Below are 16622 nucleotides of genomic sequence, written 5' to 3'. Positions count from 1 at the left end.
ATTATTATTATTATTATTATTATTATTATTATTATTATTATTATTATTATTAATTATGCAATGCAGATTAGACCTTGGACAGCACTTTGAAAGCTATCCAAAATCCAGAATGGATGTTTTATCTTACTGAAATGGGTGCCACCAACTACTATAGCTCCCTTTGGTCCCTTTGATTGACTTCTGGGCCATTTCCACAAGGGACACTTAAGTCATTTCTGGCATTTCTCCTAGAATCCTAGAGTTAGAAGAGACTTCAAGGGCCCTGATCCAGTCCAACCCCATTCTGCCATGCAGGAACTCTCAATCAAAGCATCCTCTTTGACAGATGTCCATCCAGCCTCTGTTTAAAGACCTCCAAAGAAGGAGACTCCACCACAATCTCTGACGAAGGAGTGTGTTCCACTGTCAAACAGCCTCTTACTGTCAGGAAGTTCCTCCTAATTAGAGGTGGAATCTTTTCCTGGAGCTTGCATCCATTGTTCTGGGTCCTATTCTCTGGAGCAGCAGAAAACAAGCTTGCTCCCTTTTCAATATGACATCCCTTCAAGTATTTAAACGGGGCTATCATATCACCTCTTAATCTTTGCTTTTCCAGGATAAACAGACCAGCTCCCTAAGTATCTCTTCGTAGGGCTCCATGGTTTCCAGGCCCTTCACCATTTTGGTCACCCTCCTTTGGACACATGGCTCCAGTTTCTCAACATCCTTTTTGAATTGTTTTGCCCAGAACTGGACACAGGATTATTCCAGGTGGGGCCTGACCAAAGCAGAATAAAGTGGCACTATTATTTTCCTTTATCTAGACACAATACTTCTCTTGATTCAGCCTAAAATCGCATTGGCATTTTTAGCTGCTGCATCACACTGTTGACTCATGTTCAACTTGTGGTCTACTTGGACCCCTAGATTCCTTTCACGCGGAGTCTCATTCAGCCTGCCCATAACAGAGCAGTGAAATTGATAGCAGCATTCTTCAAGAACTTTGCTATCTGTGGCTGGAAGTTTTCTTTGATTTAGAATCCTAGAAGCCTAGATTTGGAAGAGACCCCCCCAGGGTCATCCAGTCCAACCCATTCTGCCATGCAGGAATACATAGAACTATAGGATTTTAGAGCTGGAAGGGAACCCAAGGACCATCCACTCCAACCCCTTTCTGCCATGCAGGAAGACACAATCCAAGCCCTCCCTGGGACAGATGACCACCCAGCCTCCATTTAAAGTCCTCCAAAAAGGAAACTCCACAGCACTCTGAGGTATTAGCACACCCTGCGTACTCTGCCCCGTGTCTGGGGTCTCCGTATTTTCATATCTCCTATTTGGAGCCAGCTATATTCAATGGGTTTTGTTGCAATTAAAAAAAAACCTTAATAAAAAAATGAAACAGGACCTGTCTTCCTTCTCTGAGCGCACACAGTTTGGGGTGCAAATGGGGTGTTCGTTCCACATTTGTGGCATTTCAAAAGCAAAGGGACTTAGTTCTGAATCAACCGGAATGAGCCTGTCTGCAAAAATCCGATATAATTGCTGGGTGGTTGGTAGAGTTGTCAGAAGGCCCCCGGAAGAGTCTGCTGCCGATTAAGATACGCAAGTGAGACAACGGAGATAATGTGAAAACCAATCCAACGGAGCATTAAGGAAGTCTCATTACGCCTGGAGTGAAGAACAAAGACCGTGTCAAGAAGCAACGCTTGGCTCTGAGAAATGATAAGGTCATCTGTCTCTGTGCTTCTGCCTTCATTTGGACTGGAGCCATGAAATATGGGGAGGGTCCCCTCCTTCGTTCAGACATACAGAGCAGCAGAGAGATGCTCCAACATCCTTCTCTATGGGGTACAGTTCCAGGTCTTCCATGTCAGTGGGGCTGCAAATGCACCCCAGGTTTCAATCTTAAAAGAGAAGTCCAAGGTGCTAAATCTACCTGGAGGATGCAGATCAGTAGCTTGGATAGCTCCCTTACGCTTCAGAAATGGACACATCAGCCATTATGTCGGACAATAAATCTTTGGAAAAAATGTAAAGAGGGTTGGAATTATGTAACACCATTATGGCAGAAGAAATGGGGGAAATTAATAATGACATCTTTCAGCCATCCTCATCCTCCTCCTCATCATGTTTATTTATACCCCGCCTTCCTCCCAGTACAGGGACTCCCACTGAATCCTGCAGCATACAGTTAGCAGAACAAGAATGCAATGATTAGCGTATGTGTGTATCTGTATCTTTGTGTGTGTGTATCTGTTGAGAGTGCTTGGATTGTGCCTTCCTGCATGGCAGGACATTGAACTGGATGGCTCTTGGGGTCTCTTCCAACTCCATGATTCTGATTCTATGAGATAGGTGTACACACACACACACACTTTTCTGCCATCAAATCACTCCCGATAGATGACCATCTGGCCTCTGTTTTTAAACTGTCAAAGAAGGAGACCCCTTTACTTTCTGATGAAACATCTTCCATTATCAAACATCCCTTACTGTCAGGAAGTTCCTCCTAATGTTGAGCTGGAATCTCTTTTCCTGCAGCTTGGATCCATTGTTCCAGGTCCTTGTCTCTGGAGCAGCAGAAAACAAGTTTGCTCCCTCCTCAATATGACATCCCTTCAAGTATTTAAACAGGGCTATCATATCCCTCTTAACCTTCTCTTCTCCAGACTAAACATCCCAGCTCCCTAAGGCGTTCCTCACAGGGCATGGTTTCCAGACCCTTCACCATTTTAGTCGCACTCCTTTGGACACATTCCAGTTTCTCAATGTCCTTTTTAAATTGTGGGGCCTAGAACTGGACACAATATTCCAGATGGGGCCTGACCAAAGCAGAATAGAGTGGCACTATCACTTCCCTCGATCTAGACTCTATGCTGCTATTGATGCTGCCTAGGATCATACTGGATTTTTTAGCCGCTGCATCACATTTCTGACTCATGTTCAGCTTGGGATCTACTAAGACTCCTTCAGAGACCCATCAAGATCAGCATTCCTCAATGTGGTCCCCTCCAGATGTGTCCCACCACAATGCCTCAAAGGATCAGTGTTACGTCATTTGCAAGTCTTTCACACAATCGCCCTGGAGTCCTGGTGGCGCACTGGTTAAATGCCTGTCCTGAAGCCACTCACTCACAAACCGCAAAGTTGTGAGTACAATACCAGCCAAGGGCTCACGCTCAACTCAGGCTTGATCCTTCCATAGTTTGCTAAAATGAGTCCTCAGCTTGTTGGGGGCAATGAGCTTACACTTTGTAAAACGCTTAGGGAGTGCTTAAGTGCACTGGTAAGTGGTATATTCCTCTATATTTGCAGGTTTGATATTTGCAGGTTTGATTAATACAGTATGTTCTCTCTAGGATTATCTAGGTCCTCCAGTGCAATTCTATGGTCAACTTTAACTAAAAGTTCCACTGAAAGACCTAGAGATTCCTAGAGAGAACACCTCACTAGGCATCTGTAGCTCCTCCATCACAGTTCTATGGCCAGTGCCTGTCGGACGTTGGCCATAGAGTTGCCCTGGAGGACCTAGAGATTATTCCTAGAGATGTGTCCTCTCAGGTAATAACATGGTGTTTCTGTTATTTGTGGTTTTTCCATATCCATGGGGGTCATGTGCCCCTAGCGAATATGGAAGGACAAGTGTACTTTCTATTGCTTCTACAACCAGCAGAGTCAACAACTGTGTTGAGTGAGGAGGATCCCTTCTCCTTTTGTGTTATGCCTTTGTAGATTCTAAGCCTCAGGGCAGGGAACTGTCAAATTAACTCTCTGTAAGCTGCTCTGAGAGCCTTTGTGGCTGAAGAGCGGGCTATAAATGCAATAAATAAATAAAGAGCGGGGTATAAATGCAATAAATGAACAATAAACAGCAAAATTGAGTGGTACTATGACTTCTTTCGATCTAGACACTAGGTTTCTATTGATGCAGCCTCCTCCCAAAGCCTCCTGCTGAAGCGACGCAGGGATAACATCAAGGCTGGCGAAGAGCTGGTTATTAATTTTTCAGCATTGAGTTGTACAACAGCCATGCGAGACCCAGCTGGCATAAAACATCATAACAAAGAGCCAGGTCTCCTCTTCAAGCACTGAAGCCTCCTAGCAGCCAGCTGAGGGTTGCAGGCTGGGAAGCAAAGCCTACTCTCTTTTGCCAGAAAACAAGAGAAGCCTGCTGCAGAGTGGAGAGGGAGGGCAAGAAAGAGAACAGGAGGAAGAGAGGAGAAGAGAGGTCCCATTCTTGCCACCTGAGCGCTTTGTAACACTTTGGCAAGCAGGGAGGCGAGGGAGCCGTTATGTAAGGTTTGCAGCAACACCAACAGTGGTTTATGTAACGCTCGTGGAAAGAGAGGGCTTTGCAGATGGAGAATTTAGAGGGAAGAAACAGAACGGAGAGCGGAACTTGTCACAACAGGAGGGGGGCATTCTAGCACAGGGCATTAATAAATTCAAGACATGGGAGCGATGGAGGTCACTCCAGGAATCATTGTGGAATGCCAGACAGCCACAGCTAGTGTTCCCCATTCCTGTGGGGCACTAAATCCACTCCAGAGTTTGGATTGCTGTGATGGATCTATCCAAGGTGCTCAAAGTTTTAGTGGGAGAAGATCTATACAGACCCCAAGGGGCCATCCAGTCTATCCCATTCTGCCATGCATGAAGACACCATCCATGCACTGCCTCTGACAGATGGCTATCCAGCCTCTGTTTAAAAACCTTCGAAGAAGGAGACTCCACTGCATTCCACATAGAATTATAGAGATGGAAGATACTACAAGGGCCATCCAGTCCACCCCCCCCCCCTTTTGCCATGCAGGAACTCTCAATCAAATCATCCCTGACAGATGGCCATCCGGCCTCTTTAAAATCCACCAAAGAAGGAGACTCCAAGGCAGCACCTTCTTCCATTGTTGAACAGCTGTTACTGTCAAGAAGTTCTTCCTAATGTTGAGATGGAATCTTGCATCCATTGCTCTGGGTCCTATTCTCTGGAGCATCAGAAAACAAGCTTCCTCCATCCTTAATATGACATCCCTTCAAGTATTTAAACAGGGCTCTCAGTAGCCTCTTCTCCAAGCTAAACATCTCCAGCTCCCTCAGCCTTTCCTCATAGAGCTTGGTGGATTCCAAACCTTCCACCATTTTGGTTGCCTTCCTCTGGTGGACACACTCCAACTTCTCCAAATCCTTCTTGAATTGTCGTGCTCACTATTATTCCTAGTGTGGTCTGACCTAAGCAGAATAGAGTGGTACTATTACTTCCCTCCATTCTGGACAGAATACAGTACGCCCGCGTCATAGGCGGGCTTGTCATACATGGATTTAAGCTTCCACGCATGGCAAGGCCAGGAAGTTAAAATGGCATGTGCACTCACATCCATGCAGCAACACATGCCAATAGGAATCAATGGGACTTGAGGGCCCACCTTTTTTTGCCATATGTGGGCGGGGGATGTCCGGAGCAGATCTCCCGCGTATACAAAGGGCCCACTGTACACCACTTAATGCACCTAGAATCACATTGGCTTTTTTAGCTGCCGCATCACATTGTTGACTCATGTTCAACACTGTGTTTCTCACTCTGGGAACCTCCATTAAAATCTGAATTGGAAGCCTGGATCCACCACTCCTCTGATATGGGTGACATCCGCTGCCAATTATGCCAGGGCATGAGTCAAAACCATAATCGGGATTTTACAGCCCTCCCTCGGAGAGTGGTGGAGTCTCCTTCTTTGGAGGATTTTAAACAGAGGCTGAGTGGCCATCTGTCAGGGATGCTTTGACTGAGATTTCCTGCATGGCAGAAGGGGGTTGGACTGGATGGCCCTTGGGGTCTCTTCCAACTCTAGGATTCTATGATTGGGCTGCAGCTCCCAGCAGTCCTAGACAAAACCAGAGTGGTGAGGCATGCTGGAAGCTGCAGTCCACAACAATACTAGAGGGTCACACAATGCTAGAGGGTCACATCAGTGTCCTGGACTACACAAACAGATAATTTTTGGTTCAAATGTTGAATGTACAGTGTTGAATGTAGTTGTTTGAATATTGTGTGTGTGTGTTTGTGTGTGCATTCAAGACACCTGTTAACTTCGCTGCCTTGAGTCCCTATATTGGGAGAAAGGCAGGATATAAGAAAATAATAACAACAACAACAACAACAACAACAACAACAACAACCACCTATGGCCACTCCCTGAATTTCCTAGGGTTCTCTTAAGCAAGGAATACTCAAAGGTGGTTTTGCCAGTTCCTTCCTCTGAAACACCACCTAGTCCTGGGATTCATTGGTGGTCTTCCAAGATCAGAGGGGATCGGGTGTCTTTTGGGTATTTAGGGACCAGGGAACAATTAGAAGGCACATGAGTAGATGCACCATCCATTGCACAAAGTTGTTATTCAGCACTATGTCAATTCATGAAAATAGGTTTACACCTTGCAAGCACAATGTTGGATTTCAGGCAATCTAATGGCAAGAGTAGCTGCAAGGCGATCAATGCCAGTTTGGGTTTTCTGCTCAGACTTCCCGCATGGTTGGTGGATGGATGCATTCAATAGAGCGGCGTGATTTTTCAAGGCAAAGCAGCTCGAGAGTTGATGAATTAATGTCAAGGGAAATACTAGTTGTTGTACTACTTGATATATTTAAAACGTATCTATCCTGCTTCACCACAATGAAGCGCCCTTGGCAGCTCAAAGAGAAAAATCAATTCCAGACAGTAAGAATCTCCTAAATTCATCATGCAGCAAGAATGAGGAAGCATCACACAACGTCTTGCACCCACTTGGCAAGGTTTGTCACTGTTGTGTGCTTTCAAGTTGTTTCCAACTTACGGCAACCCTAAGGTGAAAACCTATCATGGGACAGGTTTCTTCAAAGGGGGTTGCCATTGCCTTTCTCTGAGGCTGAGAGAGTGTGCTTGCCCAAGGTCACCCAGTAAGTCTAAATGGCCAAGCAGGGATTTGAACCCTGGTTTCCAGAGTTGCAATGCAATGCACAAACCATTACACCACCCTGGCTTTAATGCTGTCTAAACGTAACAAAATTGTCATTCCTGACTAAAACAAAAAAGAGGAGAAGGGGAAGGGTATCTGGCAAGGATCTCTCGTCAAACTACAAATCCCAGGGTCCTGTAAGGTAGATTCATGGCAGTTAAACTGGTGCCTTTATTTCTGCTGTGTGGATATACCCAAAGTCTCAAAGTGCAGAAATCACTGAAAACGTGCTAAAGACCTGGCAATCTCAGGCAGCTCAGGGAGGCAAGGAAGAACTGAAGCATGAAATCAGTAGAGAATTACTGTAGAAAGTGACTTCTTTTCTGGCAGACCTGAATCAGTGCAAGAATGCAAAGGTTTGTGTCTTTCTCCGCTCCCACCTCTTCCGAAATGGCTTCCTTACCTCATCAAATAGAGCTTCGTTCTCGCAGTTCTCAAGCACCCGGGTGTAGAAGGAGAGACCTGCAGGAATCAAACAGAAAGGAGAGGGAAAAGATATTTGGTACAGTATTTGCAAAATGCTTCGGAAGGTCTTGCTGGTGGTGCAAAAGAAAGACTACTCAGAATAATAGTGCATGTTGTTTTTCAGCAGTAATGCAGCTGTACACAGGGTCTAGCTAACATGGGATTACCTGCAGAATAAAATGGCCTTTGGTGGAAGAAAAAGCAAAGGGCATACAGAATGGTCAATGCAATTCTAGGCTACATCAATAGGGGTATAGTGTCCAAATAAAAGCAAGTTGTAGTACCATTCTATGCTGCTGTGGTCAGGCCTCACCTGGAATATTGTGTCCAGTTTTGGACACCACGATTCAAACTAGAGCATGTCTAGAGGAGGGCAACCAAAACGGTGAAAGGCCTGGAAACCAAGCTTTGTGACAGATGACTGAGAGAGCTGGGTATCTGTAGCTGGGAGATGTGCAAGATGTAACAGCCATCTTTAAACAGCTGAAGGGATGTTATGGAATCCTAGAGTTAGAAGGGACTCTATCCAGGCCAACCCGCTTCTGTTAAGCAGAAAGACACCATCAAAGCCCGCCCTGGAACAGATGGCCATCTAGCCTCTATTTAAAATCCTCCAAGAAGGAGACTCCATCACTCTCCAAGGTAGTGTCTTCCACTGTTGAACAGCTCTTATTGATGGGATGATCTTCCTAATGTTCAGGTGGAACCTCTTTTCCTATAGCTTGAATGCATTGCTCCAAGTCCTAATCACTGGAGCAGCAGAAAACAAGCTTGCTCCATCACCAACATGACACCCCTTCAAATTTAAATGGGGCTATCATATTACCCCTTAACCATCTCTTCCCCAAATGAAACATACCCAGCTCCCTAAGCCACTCCTCATAGGACTTTATGCCTTGGGGGTTTCCAGAACCTTCCACCATTTGGGTCACTGTCCTCTGGACACGCTCATGTAGAAGCCGGAGCAAGCTTGTTTTCTGCTGCTCCAGAGATTATGAGATGAACTAAAGGATTCAAATTACTAAAAAAAAGAGATTCCATCTAAATATTAGGAAGAACCTCTTGAAAGTAAAAACTTCCGGATTTCACCTGAACGTTAGGAAGAATTTTCTGATAGTAAATGCTGCATAGCAGCAGGTCGGATGTATCCACAATGCAGAATTAAAGCAGTTTGGCACTACTTTTACTGCCATGGCTCTATGCTAGAGAAGCCAGGAATTTGTAGTTTGGTGAGGTATTCAGCCTGGTCTGTCAGAGAGCTCTAAACTAAAAATCCCAGGATTGTGTAGCACAGAGTCATGGCAGTTAAAGTGATGTCAAACTGCTTTAATTCTGCAGTCTAGATAGAACTGTAGTGGACTCTCCTTTGTTGGAGGTTTCTATGGCATGGCTGGATGCTTGCCTTGGCAGTTCATTTAGCTGTGGATTCCCACATTGCCAAGACAATGGACTAAATGGCCTTTTGGTGTCCCTTCTGACTTTATGTTTTATGATTCATGGTTCTAAACAGTGTGCCAATTTCAAAGCAAGGAAAAAGCAAGGATTGTCGCCCCATGACAGCAAAGCTTGGACAAGTTGCTTTTGTGGACTTAAACCTTCCAGAATCTCAGCATATAATAAAGCTCATGTTTTGCTGGAACAGTACTGATAACACTGCTAAAAATGTTTTTAAATCACCCGTGTGCTTTCCCCCACAGGCTACGGCCCACATGATATCTATTGGAGGTTATATCCATCCATATGGAGACTTCTCTGAGAGATCGGGAAGAATCAGAAACGCTGAGGCACAGAGACACGTACGTTGCTTCTGACTCCGATAACTCATCCTTAAGCGGTTTGATCAGACACATTTGCTATAAACACATCAAAGCTGGAGAACCTGTGAGTGGGAACCAGGACCCTGCAAGACAGCTAAGTGTTGAAGCGGCCAGCGGATGGATTAAAACTGTCAGAGAAACTGTTAATCCTGGAATATCAACATGACATATATACAGGTTTGCATCCACTTTTTACATCCTCAAGCCTTTCCTTTGATCACTCCTTTTCACAACGTGGCAGGATAACCTTATTAAAATGCCAAAAACTGTACACCACCACATCCAAATCAGCCTTCTTCAGAAGGTTAGCAAACTCTGCGAATTATTAAATAAATGCCTTGTCCTCCAGGAACAGAATCAAAGAATCATAGAGTTGGAAGAGACCACAAGCGCCATCCAGTCCAAGCCCCTGCCATGCAGGAAATCCAAATCCAGAAGATGACTTTTGTAGTTGCCTCTACACTGTAGAAAGAATGCAGTTTGACACCACAAGTGTTGCAGCTCCATCCTATGGAATCCTGGGATTCGTAGCTTTGCAAGGTCTTCAGCCTTCTCTGCCAAAGAGTGCTGGTGCCTCACCAAACTACAAATCCCGGGATTCTGCAAGATGGAATCATGGCAGTTGATGTGGTGTCAAACTGCATTCTTTTTACAGTGTAGATGCACCTACTGGTAGCAATCCTGTTGGTAATTTACAGATGCCTAACAGCCTCAACAGCTTGGTGATAAAGGCCAGCATTGGGGTGGAGTGGGGGCCCCATGCTGGCATGATGCTCTGTGCCCCACTGCATGGCAGGTGGCATCATGGCACTTATCTGCCGCTGCATCCAGATGATGCAGCGCCAAAGGAGCACCAAAAAGCTATGGCACCAGCGGCTATGACACCTTTCCACAGTGCAAAAAGGTGCCACTTTTTGAAGGTCCTTTTTGCACCATGGAAAAGCCAGATTGGTGCCGTGGCATGTAGTTGCCACAGCCCCAATCTGGTGAAGAAAGAGGCAGCTGTAGACCAACTCTTAGAGGTGCTCTGTTCAGCCCCTAAGTCCCCATGGAAGAGATTAATGGTACAGTATTAGTCCAATGCAGAATTTCCACATTCAGTTCGTGACTGTGCAAAAGGAGATGCTCATGCAATGCCACTATGCACAGTTGTTTATTGTCCATTTTGCATGGTCCCCCAGAGGCCATCAAACTCTCTCCCTCACCAGGACAGGATCTAGAGCAACCCCAAGCATCAAAGCCCTCCCAACAGATGGCCATCCAGCCTCTGTTTAAAAACCTCTAGAGAAGGAGACCATGTGCGGCAACATCTTCCACTGCCTGTTCTTCCTCATGTTTAGGTGGAATCCATTTTCCTGTAGTTTGCATCCATTGCTCTGTGTCCTTCTCTCTAGAGCGGCACAAAACAAGCTTTCTCTGAAGATGCCAGCCATAGGTGCCAGTGAAACATCAGGAATAAATTCTTTTATAACATGGCCAGAAAGCCTGAAAAACCCACAAAAAGCTCCAGGATAGGTTTGCTTTAGAGTTGCCATAAGTCAGACAACAACAAATTCCATGACAATGAACCCCATTCCTCACCCTTGCTCCCTTTATAACAACCAGCTCCGCTCTTAATATTCTTGTTGCAGAAAAGATGTAGGAAGATTTGTGGGCTAAACGCATCACACAGGCATTGATTTGCAGCAGAGACTTAACCAAAGCTTTAACATGATTTTCTGGGGATTTTCAATAAATCAAACAGATCTGTGTGTCAGATAAATCTGATTTGCAGAATGCTATAACCTCTCTTTCTGAGAACCATCAACCAGTCACTGAGACCCATGTTTGGGAGGAAAAGTTACTTTTTGGTCCTAAATCCAGAACCCTGCAAACCCCACCCTGGGAGTATGCGCTTCTTTTCTCTCCCCTCAATTTCCCTCTAAAACTTCCCAGGAACTTTCTGAAGTCCTTTCTCCATCCAGAGTCTGATATGACTCCACTTGGGTTTGTTGGTTGTGTGTGTGAAAAGGAGAAGGGATGAGTGCTAAGCCTAATGCCCGCTGCACATCAGTGTGCAGCACATGGGCATATTAATTTGCAACTATTTGCAGTGTGTGACCATGCACATTGGCACTACATGAGTAACTCTGCAATGTGCAACCTTGAAATGAAGCAAAAATGTTGCACCACCTCCATAGGGGAAATTACATATCCGTAAGACATCAACAGGATTCTACTCTTTTTCTCCAGTTTAAACAAAATCTGTAGAGATGATCTGCCTTGTACGAACCAGGGCTGATCATGCTGAGTTTCCAGGATCAGACTGGATTGACTGCCTAGAATAGAATTTTTTAGCTGTATGGTTGCCGTCACCAAATCAAAATGCTTTTCCTCCATCCAACCAAGACCTTTTGAAACATATTGTACAACTTCTGTCCACACTGACCAACACATCCTTTCAAATACTTAAACAGGGCTATCATATCACCTCTTGACCATCTCTTCTCCAGGCTAAATATACCCAGTTCTCTAAGTCTTGCCTCAGAGGGCTTGTTCCATTTTGGTTTTCTTCCTCTGGAAACTCTCCAGCTTCTCAATATCCTTTTTGTGTCGCCCAGAACTGGACACAAGATTATCCTAGGTAAGGCCTGACCAAAGCAGATTAGAGTGGGACTATTACTTCCCTTGAGCTGGACACTACAGTCCTACTGATGCAGTGTAGAATTGCATTGGCCTTTTTAGCTGCCGCATTGCACTGTTGACTCATGTTCATCTTGTGCTCTACTTGGACTCCTAGATCCCTTTCACATGTATATGTCTCCTTAAGACAGATGTCCCCCATCCTATATCTGTGCATTTCATTTTTCCGTCCTAAATGCAGTGCCTTACATTTCTCCCTGTTGGATTTCATTTTGTTAGCTTAGGCCCAGCTTTCTAGCCTATTCAGGTCAATTTGAATTTTGATCCTCTCCTCTGGGGTATTAGCTACTCCTGTCTCCATCTGGCAAGGACAAGAGCAGCTGACTTCTTCGTGGGGGATCCTGGAAGACTTATTAGTAAGCGTCTGCAGTGGGACTGCAAGGTGTTCGTACTAAATATTAAGATAACACTTTAAATAAAATGCATCCACTTACAAGCTGCTCTCAGAGCTGCGGAGGTTTGCCTCCCACAACACTTCAGAGCAAACTTTGCAGCAACGAGCCGGAGAATAAGCCAATGTTGCCTGACTATGTGGGTTTATGCGTGTAACCAGACACATTACCTACTTGATGTGCACACAAACAGTTCCAACAGATCACTTAGGCAAACGGGTTGAAAATCTTTGGAGTGGGGTTTTTCTATGCCTTCCGTGGGAGCATCTGCATTGCAAAAGTAACGCAGTCTGATGCCGTGTTAACTGCTACGGCTCCATGCTACAGACTCCTGACATTTTTACTTTTGTGAGCCATCAGCACTCTTTGGTTTGTTGTCGTTGTTGTGTGCCTTCAAGTCATTTCTGACTTAAGTCGGCCCTATCATGGGGTTTTCCTGGCAAGATTTGCCCAGAGGAGGTTTGCCATTGCCTTCCCCTGAGGCTGCTTAAAAACCTCCAAAGAAGGAGACTCCACTACTCTCCGATGGAGCATCTTCCACTGTCAAACAGCCCTTACTGGCAGAAGGTTCCTCCTAATGTTGAGCTGGAATCTCTTTTCCTGCAGCTTGCATCCATTGCTCCATTGGGTCCTGTTCCGGAGCTCTGTTCTAGGGAACTACAGTTCCCAGAATTCCAGAGCGTTGAACCAGGGCAGTTAAATGCAGTGTCAAACCAGATTATTTCAGCAATGTGCATGCAGCCTAAGTCCCTGACCCTGTGAGCTCTGACTCCACCAAACCGCTGTCTCTCTCGCCTGCAAATTGGTTCTCTGCCTGCATTTTGAAAGAGGAAGAAAGAAAAGAAAACATGCTCTTTAGGTCCAATGAAAGTTATTTGCCTTCCTTTCCTGCTCCCAGTTTCCTAGCGGAAGGAAGACAAGATGAAGGAGTTTAAAAAGGAATGAACAGGGGAAAGAAATAACTTAACTCATTCATGTTTTATTGTCTTCTAATCTATCTGCATATCAAATCTGGACTCTGTGTATAAATATGTTTAGCAATTGTCTAATCGATTGTCTTATAATGTTTTTTTGTGGGTTTTTCAGGCTCTGTGGCCATGTTCTAGAAGAGTTTGTTTCAGACGTTTCACCAGCACCTGTGGCTGGCATCTTCAGACAATGCTGGCATGGAAGAGAGTGGAGTATATACAGGGCCACACACTATATACCCCACTCTCTTCCATGCCAGCATTCTCTAAAGAGGCCAGCAACAGATGCTGGTGAAACGTCTGAAACAAACTTTTCTAGAACCAAACTTTTCTAGAACATGGCCACAGAGTCCAAAAAACCCATAAAAAACTATGGATGCCGACCATGAAAGCCTTCGACTTCACAACTGTCCTGTGTTTGCAATTACATACCATATTGTGCACTACCCAGAATCATAGAGTTGGAAGAGACATCAAGGGCCATCCAGTCCAACTGCATTCTGCCATGCAGGAACTCCCAATCAAACACCCCCAAGAGATGACCATCCAGTTTCTGTTTCAAGGCCTTCACAGAAAGAGACTCCATCGTTCTCGAAGGGAGTGTGTTCCACAGTTGAACAGCTCTTAATGTCAGAAAATTTCTCCTAATGCTGAGGTGGAATCTCTTTTCCTGGAGCTTGCATCCATTGCTCCATTGTGTCCCATTCTCTGGAGAAGCAGAAAACAAGCTTGCTCCCTCCTCAATGTTACACCCCTTAAAATATTTATGGAGGACTACCATATCACCTCTTAACTGTCTCTTCTCCAGGTGAAACATCCCCAGATCCCTAAATCTTTCCTCATAAGGCAGGGATTCCAGGCCCTTCACCTTTTTGGTGGCCCTCCTTTGGACACACTCCAATTTTTCGACTATTACAATGATTATTATTTTTAGTATTACTAGATTTCAGATGATGTTCCTCTCAGAGATGAAGAAAATCTCCCCCCCCCCTTTTTTTTTTCTTATTTGGATGACAATTCCCAGAATCCTCAAACCAACAGAAATCGAAGCTATGTCACTGGGAATAAGTGGCAGTCTCCATCTCAGTGGAGTGTTGACTCTCCTTCAGATTTTGGTCTGAACTGTAAATCGCACATGTCTAAGGTGTTAAAATAGCTTCAACATTTTGGATGGTGCTTTTAAAATGTAGGCCAGAGCCTCTTTGGGGCAGAGCAGCCATTGGGCCTGAACAGACAGGCCAAAAGTAAGATGCTTCAGGTCACTGTGGAGGTATCTTATTTAAATGATGCATGCATCCTAAGAGGCTGGAAGCCACGCCAAAGCCATGCTCCAGCCCTAAGGACTGGAGAGCTGCTTTGGGCCTCTCAAAATGTGTGTTTCATTTAAACAGCATGCCTCCAAAGTAACCCAAAACAGCTTTATTTTGGCCTGTCTGCTCAGGCCCATTGCCACCGGCTGAGTGTTTGGATGTAGTCCCCTGCAAAAGAACTTTTGCAAACTTGGAAAGCTGGTATGCATTTTTAATTGCAATGCTATCCTTTGAAAACATGGATGATGATGATGATGATGATGATGATGATGATGATGATGATGATGATACCTCTGAACCACAAGAGCTAGTGTGGGTGATGTTTTCAGAGTAATACTAGGACTTGGGGAGTCCAGGTTCAAACTTCCCTCTCAGGCAGAGAAACACAATGGGAGACAGTGCTCAAGTCACTTAGGAAAATCATGGTGAGAAACCTCCTCTGAATAACAAATCAGTCTAAGTAAACCCTGTGAAAGATTTGTCTTTGGATTGTCATAAATTGGAAATGATGTGATGGCACATAATATCCACAACCTCTGAATACGAGTAGAGTGCTAGTGGTTCTTTTTAATAACTGAGAGGAGGAATAGGTTCTCATCATCCAAAGGGTGTTATTGAACGCAAGCATGATTCCTATTTTTTAATTAACTAGGCAATGCAGGCATGGATCTTATTACGTTATCAGTTATTGAATGCAGGTGCCAGTCCTACCCCTGATCAAGCATCCCTTGCCACCTCCGGAAAGTTTTCTGGGTGACGCCGGTGTCTCCCCCCAACACCTCTGGCTTCCCTTCATGGATGGAGAGCGTTACAGAAACAACCGCCAATTGCTAAATCATGTGCAAAGCACTTTGGAGAACAGCAGCTGCAAAAGTCTCCATGCCACAGAGCAGAAGGAAACAGAAAGCGACAGACGGCAGCCACATGGAAGGAGACAACTCCATTTGGGGATGAAGGAGACAGGGAGCTAAAGTTCAGATGTCGCCCATAACAAATAAAGCAGGATTCCTTCAGAGTCAGTTTCTATTCTGCAAAGAGGCTTTTCCAGATTCCAGAAGCCAGTCTAGAAGATCTTTCCTCAACACTTAAGGTTTTTGCAGTTTTGCATTTGGCTTCTTGATGTTTTCAGGTGACAGTGAGTTCCCTATGCTAACAATATATTACATACAAAAAAGACTTTGTGGATATGCATCATCATAGTTGTTACTATTTGCTGTCAGGTTACCTTTTGCTCATGCTGACCCTATGAATGAGAGACCTCTAAGTCAAGCACTATCATCACCTGCTATCAAATGAGCTCTTTAGGTCCTGCAAACTCAGGGCAGCTGTGGCTTCCTAGAGTGAATCATTCCACCTGTAAAGCACTCTCCCTCTTTTCCTACTTTGCCAAAAATTGTCATCTTTCTCAGTGAATCATAGAATCACAGAGTTGGAAGGGACCCTAAGAGCAATCCAGTCCAGCCCCTTCTGCCATGCAGGAATTCACAATCGAAGCCCTCCCTGTGACAGGCGGCCATCCAGCCTCTGCTTAAAGACCTCCAAGGAAGGAGACTAAACCAATGTCCAATGAAGTTTGTTCCACTTTCAGACAGCCCTTACTGTCAGGAAGTTCTTCCTAATGTTGAGGTGGAATCTCTTTTCCTAGAGCTTGCATCCATTGCTCCATGTCCCATTCTCTGGAGCAGCAGAAAACAAGCTTACTCCCTATAGGACATCCCTTCAAATACTTAAACAGGGCTATCATAACACCTCTTAACCATCTCTTCTCCAGGCTAAACATCCCCAGCTCCCTAAGGCGTTCCTCATAGGAATTTATGCTTTCCAGACCTTTCACCATTTTAGTAGCCCTCCTTTGGACACATGGCTCCAGTTTCTCAACCTGCTTTTTGAATTGTGGTGCCCAGGACTGGACACAATATTCCAGGTGGGGCCTGACCAGAGCAGAATAGAGTGGCACTATTACTTCCCTTGATCTAGACACTATACTTCCATTAATGCAACCTAGAAGCTGGGCCA

The 16622-nt window shown here is 44.9% G+C and overlaps 1 protein-coding gene across 1 annotated transcript in view; it reads right to left on the bottom strand.

Annotated features, from left to right (window-relative positions):
• Positions 1 to 16622, bottom strand: part of LOC121919802 (otoferlin-like) — a 243689-nt gene that overhangs the window by 216956 nt on the left and 10111 nt on the right. Inside the window, exon 2 of the mRNA XM_042446726.1 lies at positions 7376 to 7434. Coding sequence (XP_042302660.1) covers positions 7376 to 7434 — 59 coding nt within the window. The remainder of the gene's footprint in view (positions 1 to 7375; positions 7435 to 16622) is intronic.

Source organism: Sceloporus undulatus, chromosome 1, assembly GCF_019175285.1.
Source record: "Sceloporus undulatus isolate JIND9_A2432 ecotype Alabama chromosome 1, SceUnd_v1.1, whole genome shotgun sequence".
NCBI classification, from domain to species: domain Eukaryota; kingdom Metazoa; phylum Chordata; class Lepidosauria; order Squamata; family Phrynosomatidae; genus Sceloporus; species Sceloporus undulatus.
This window is presented reverse-complemented; position numbering and strand designations above follow the sequence as displayed.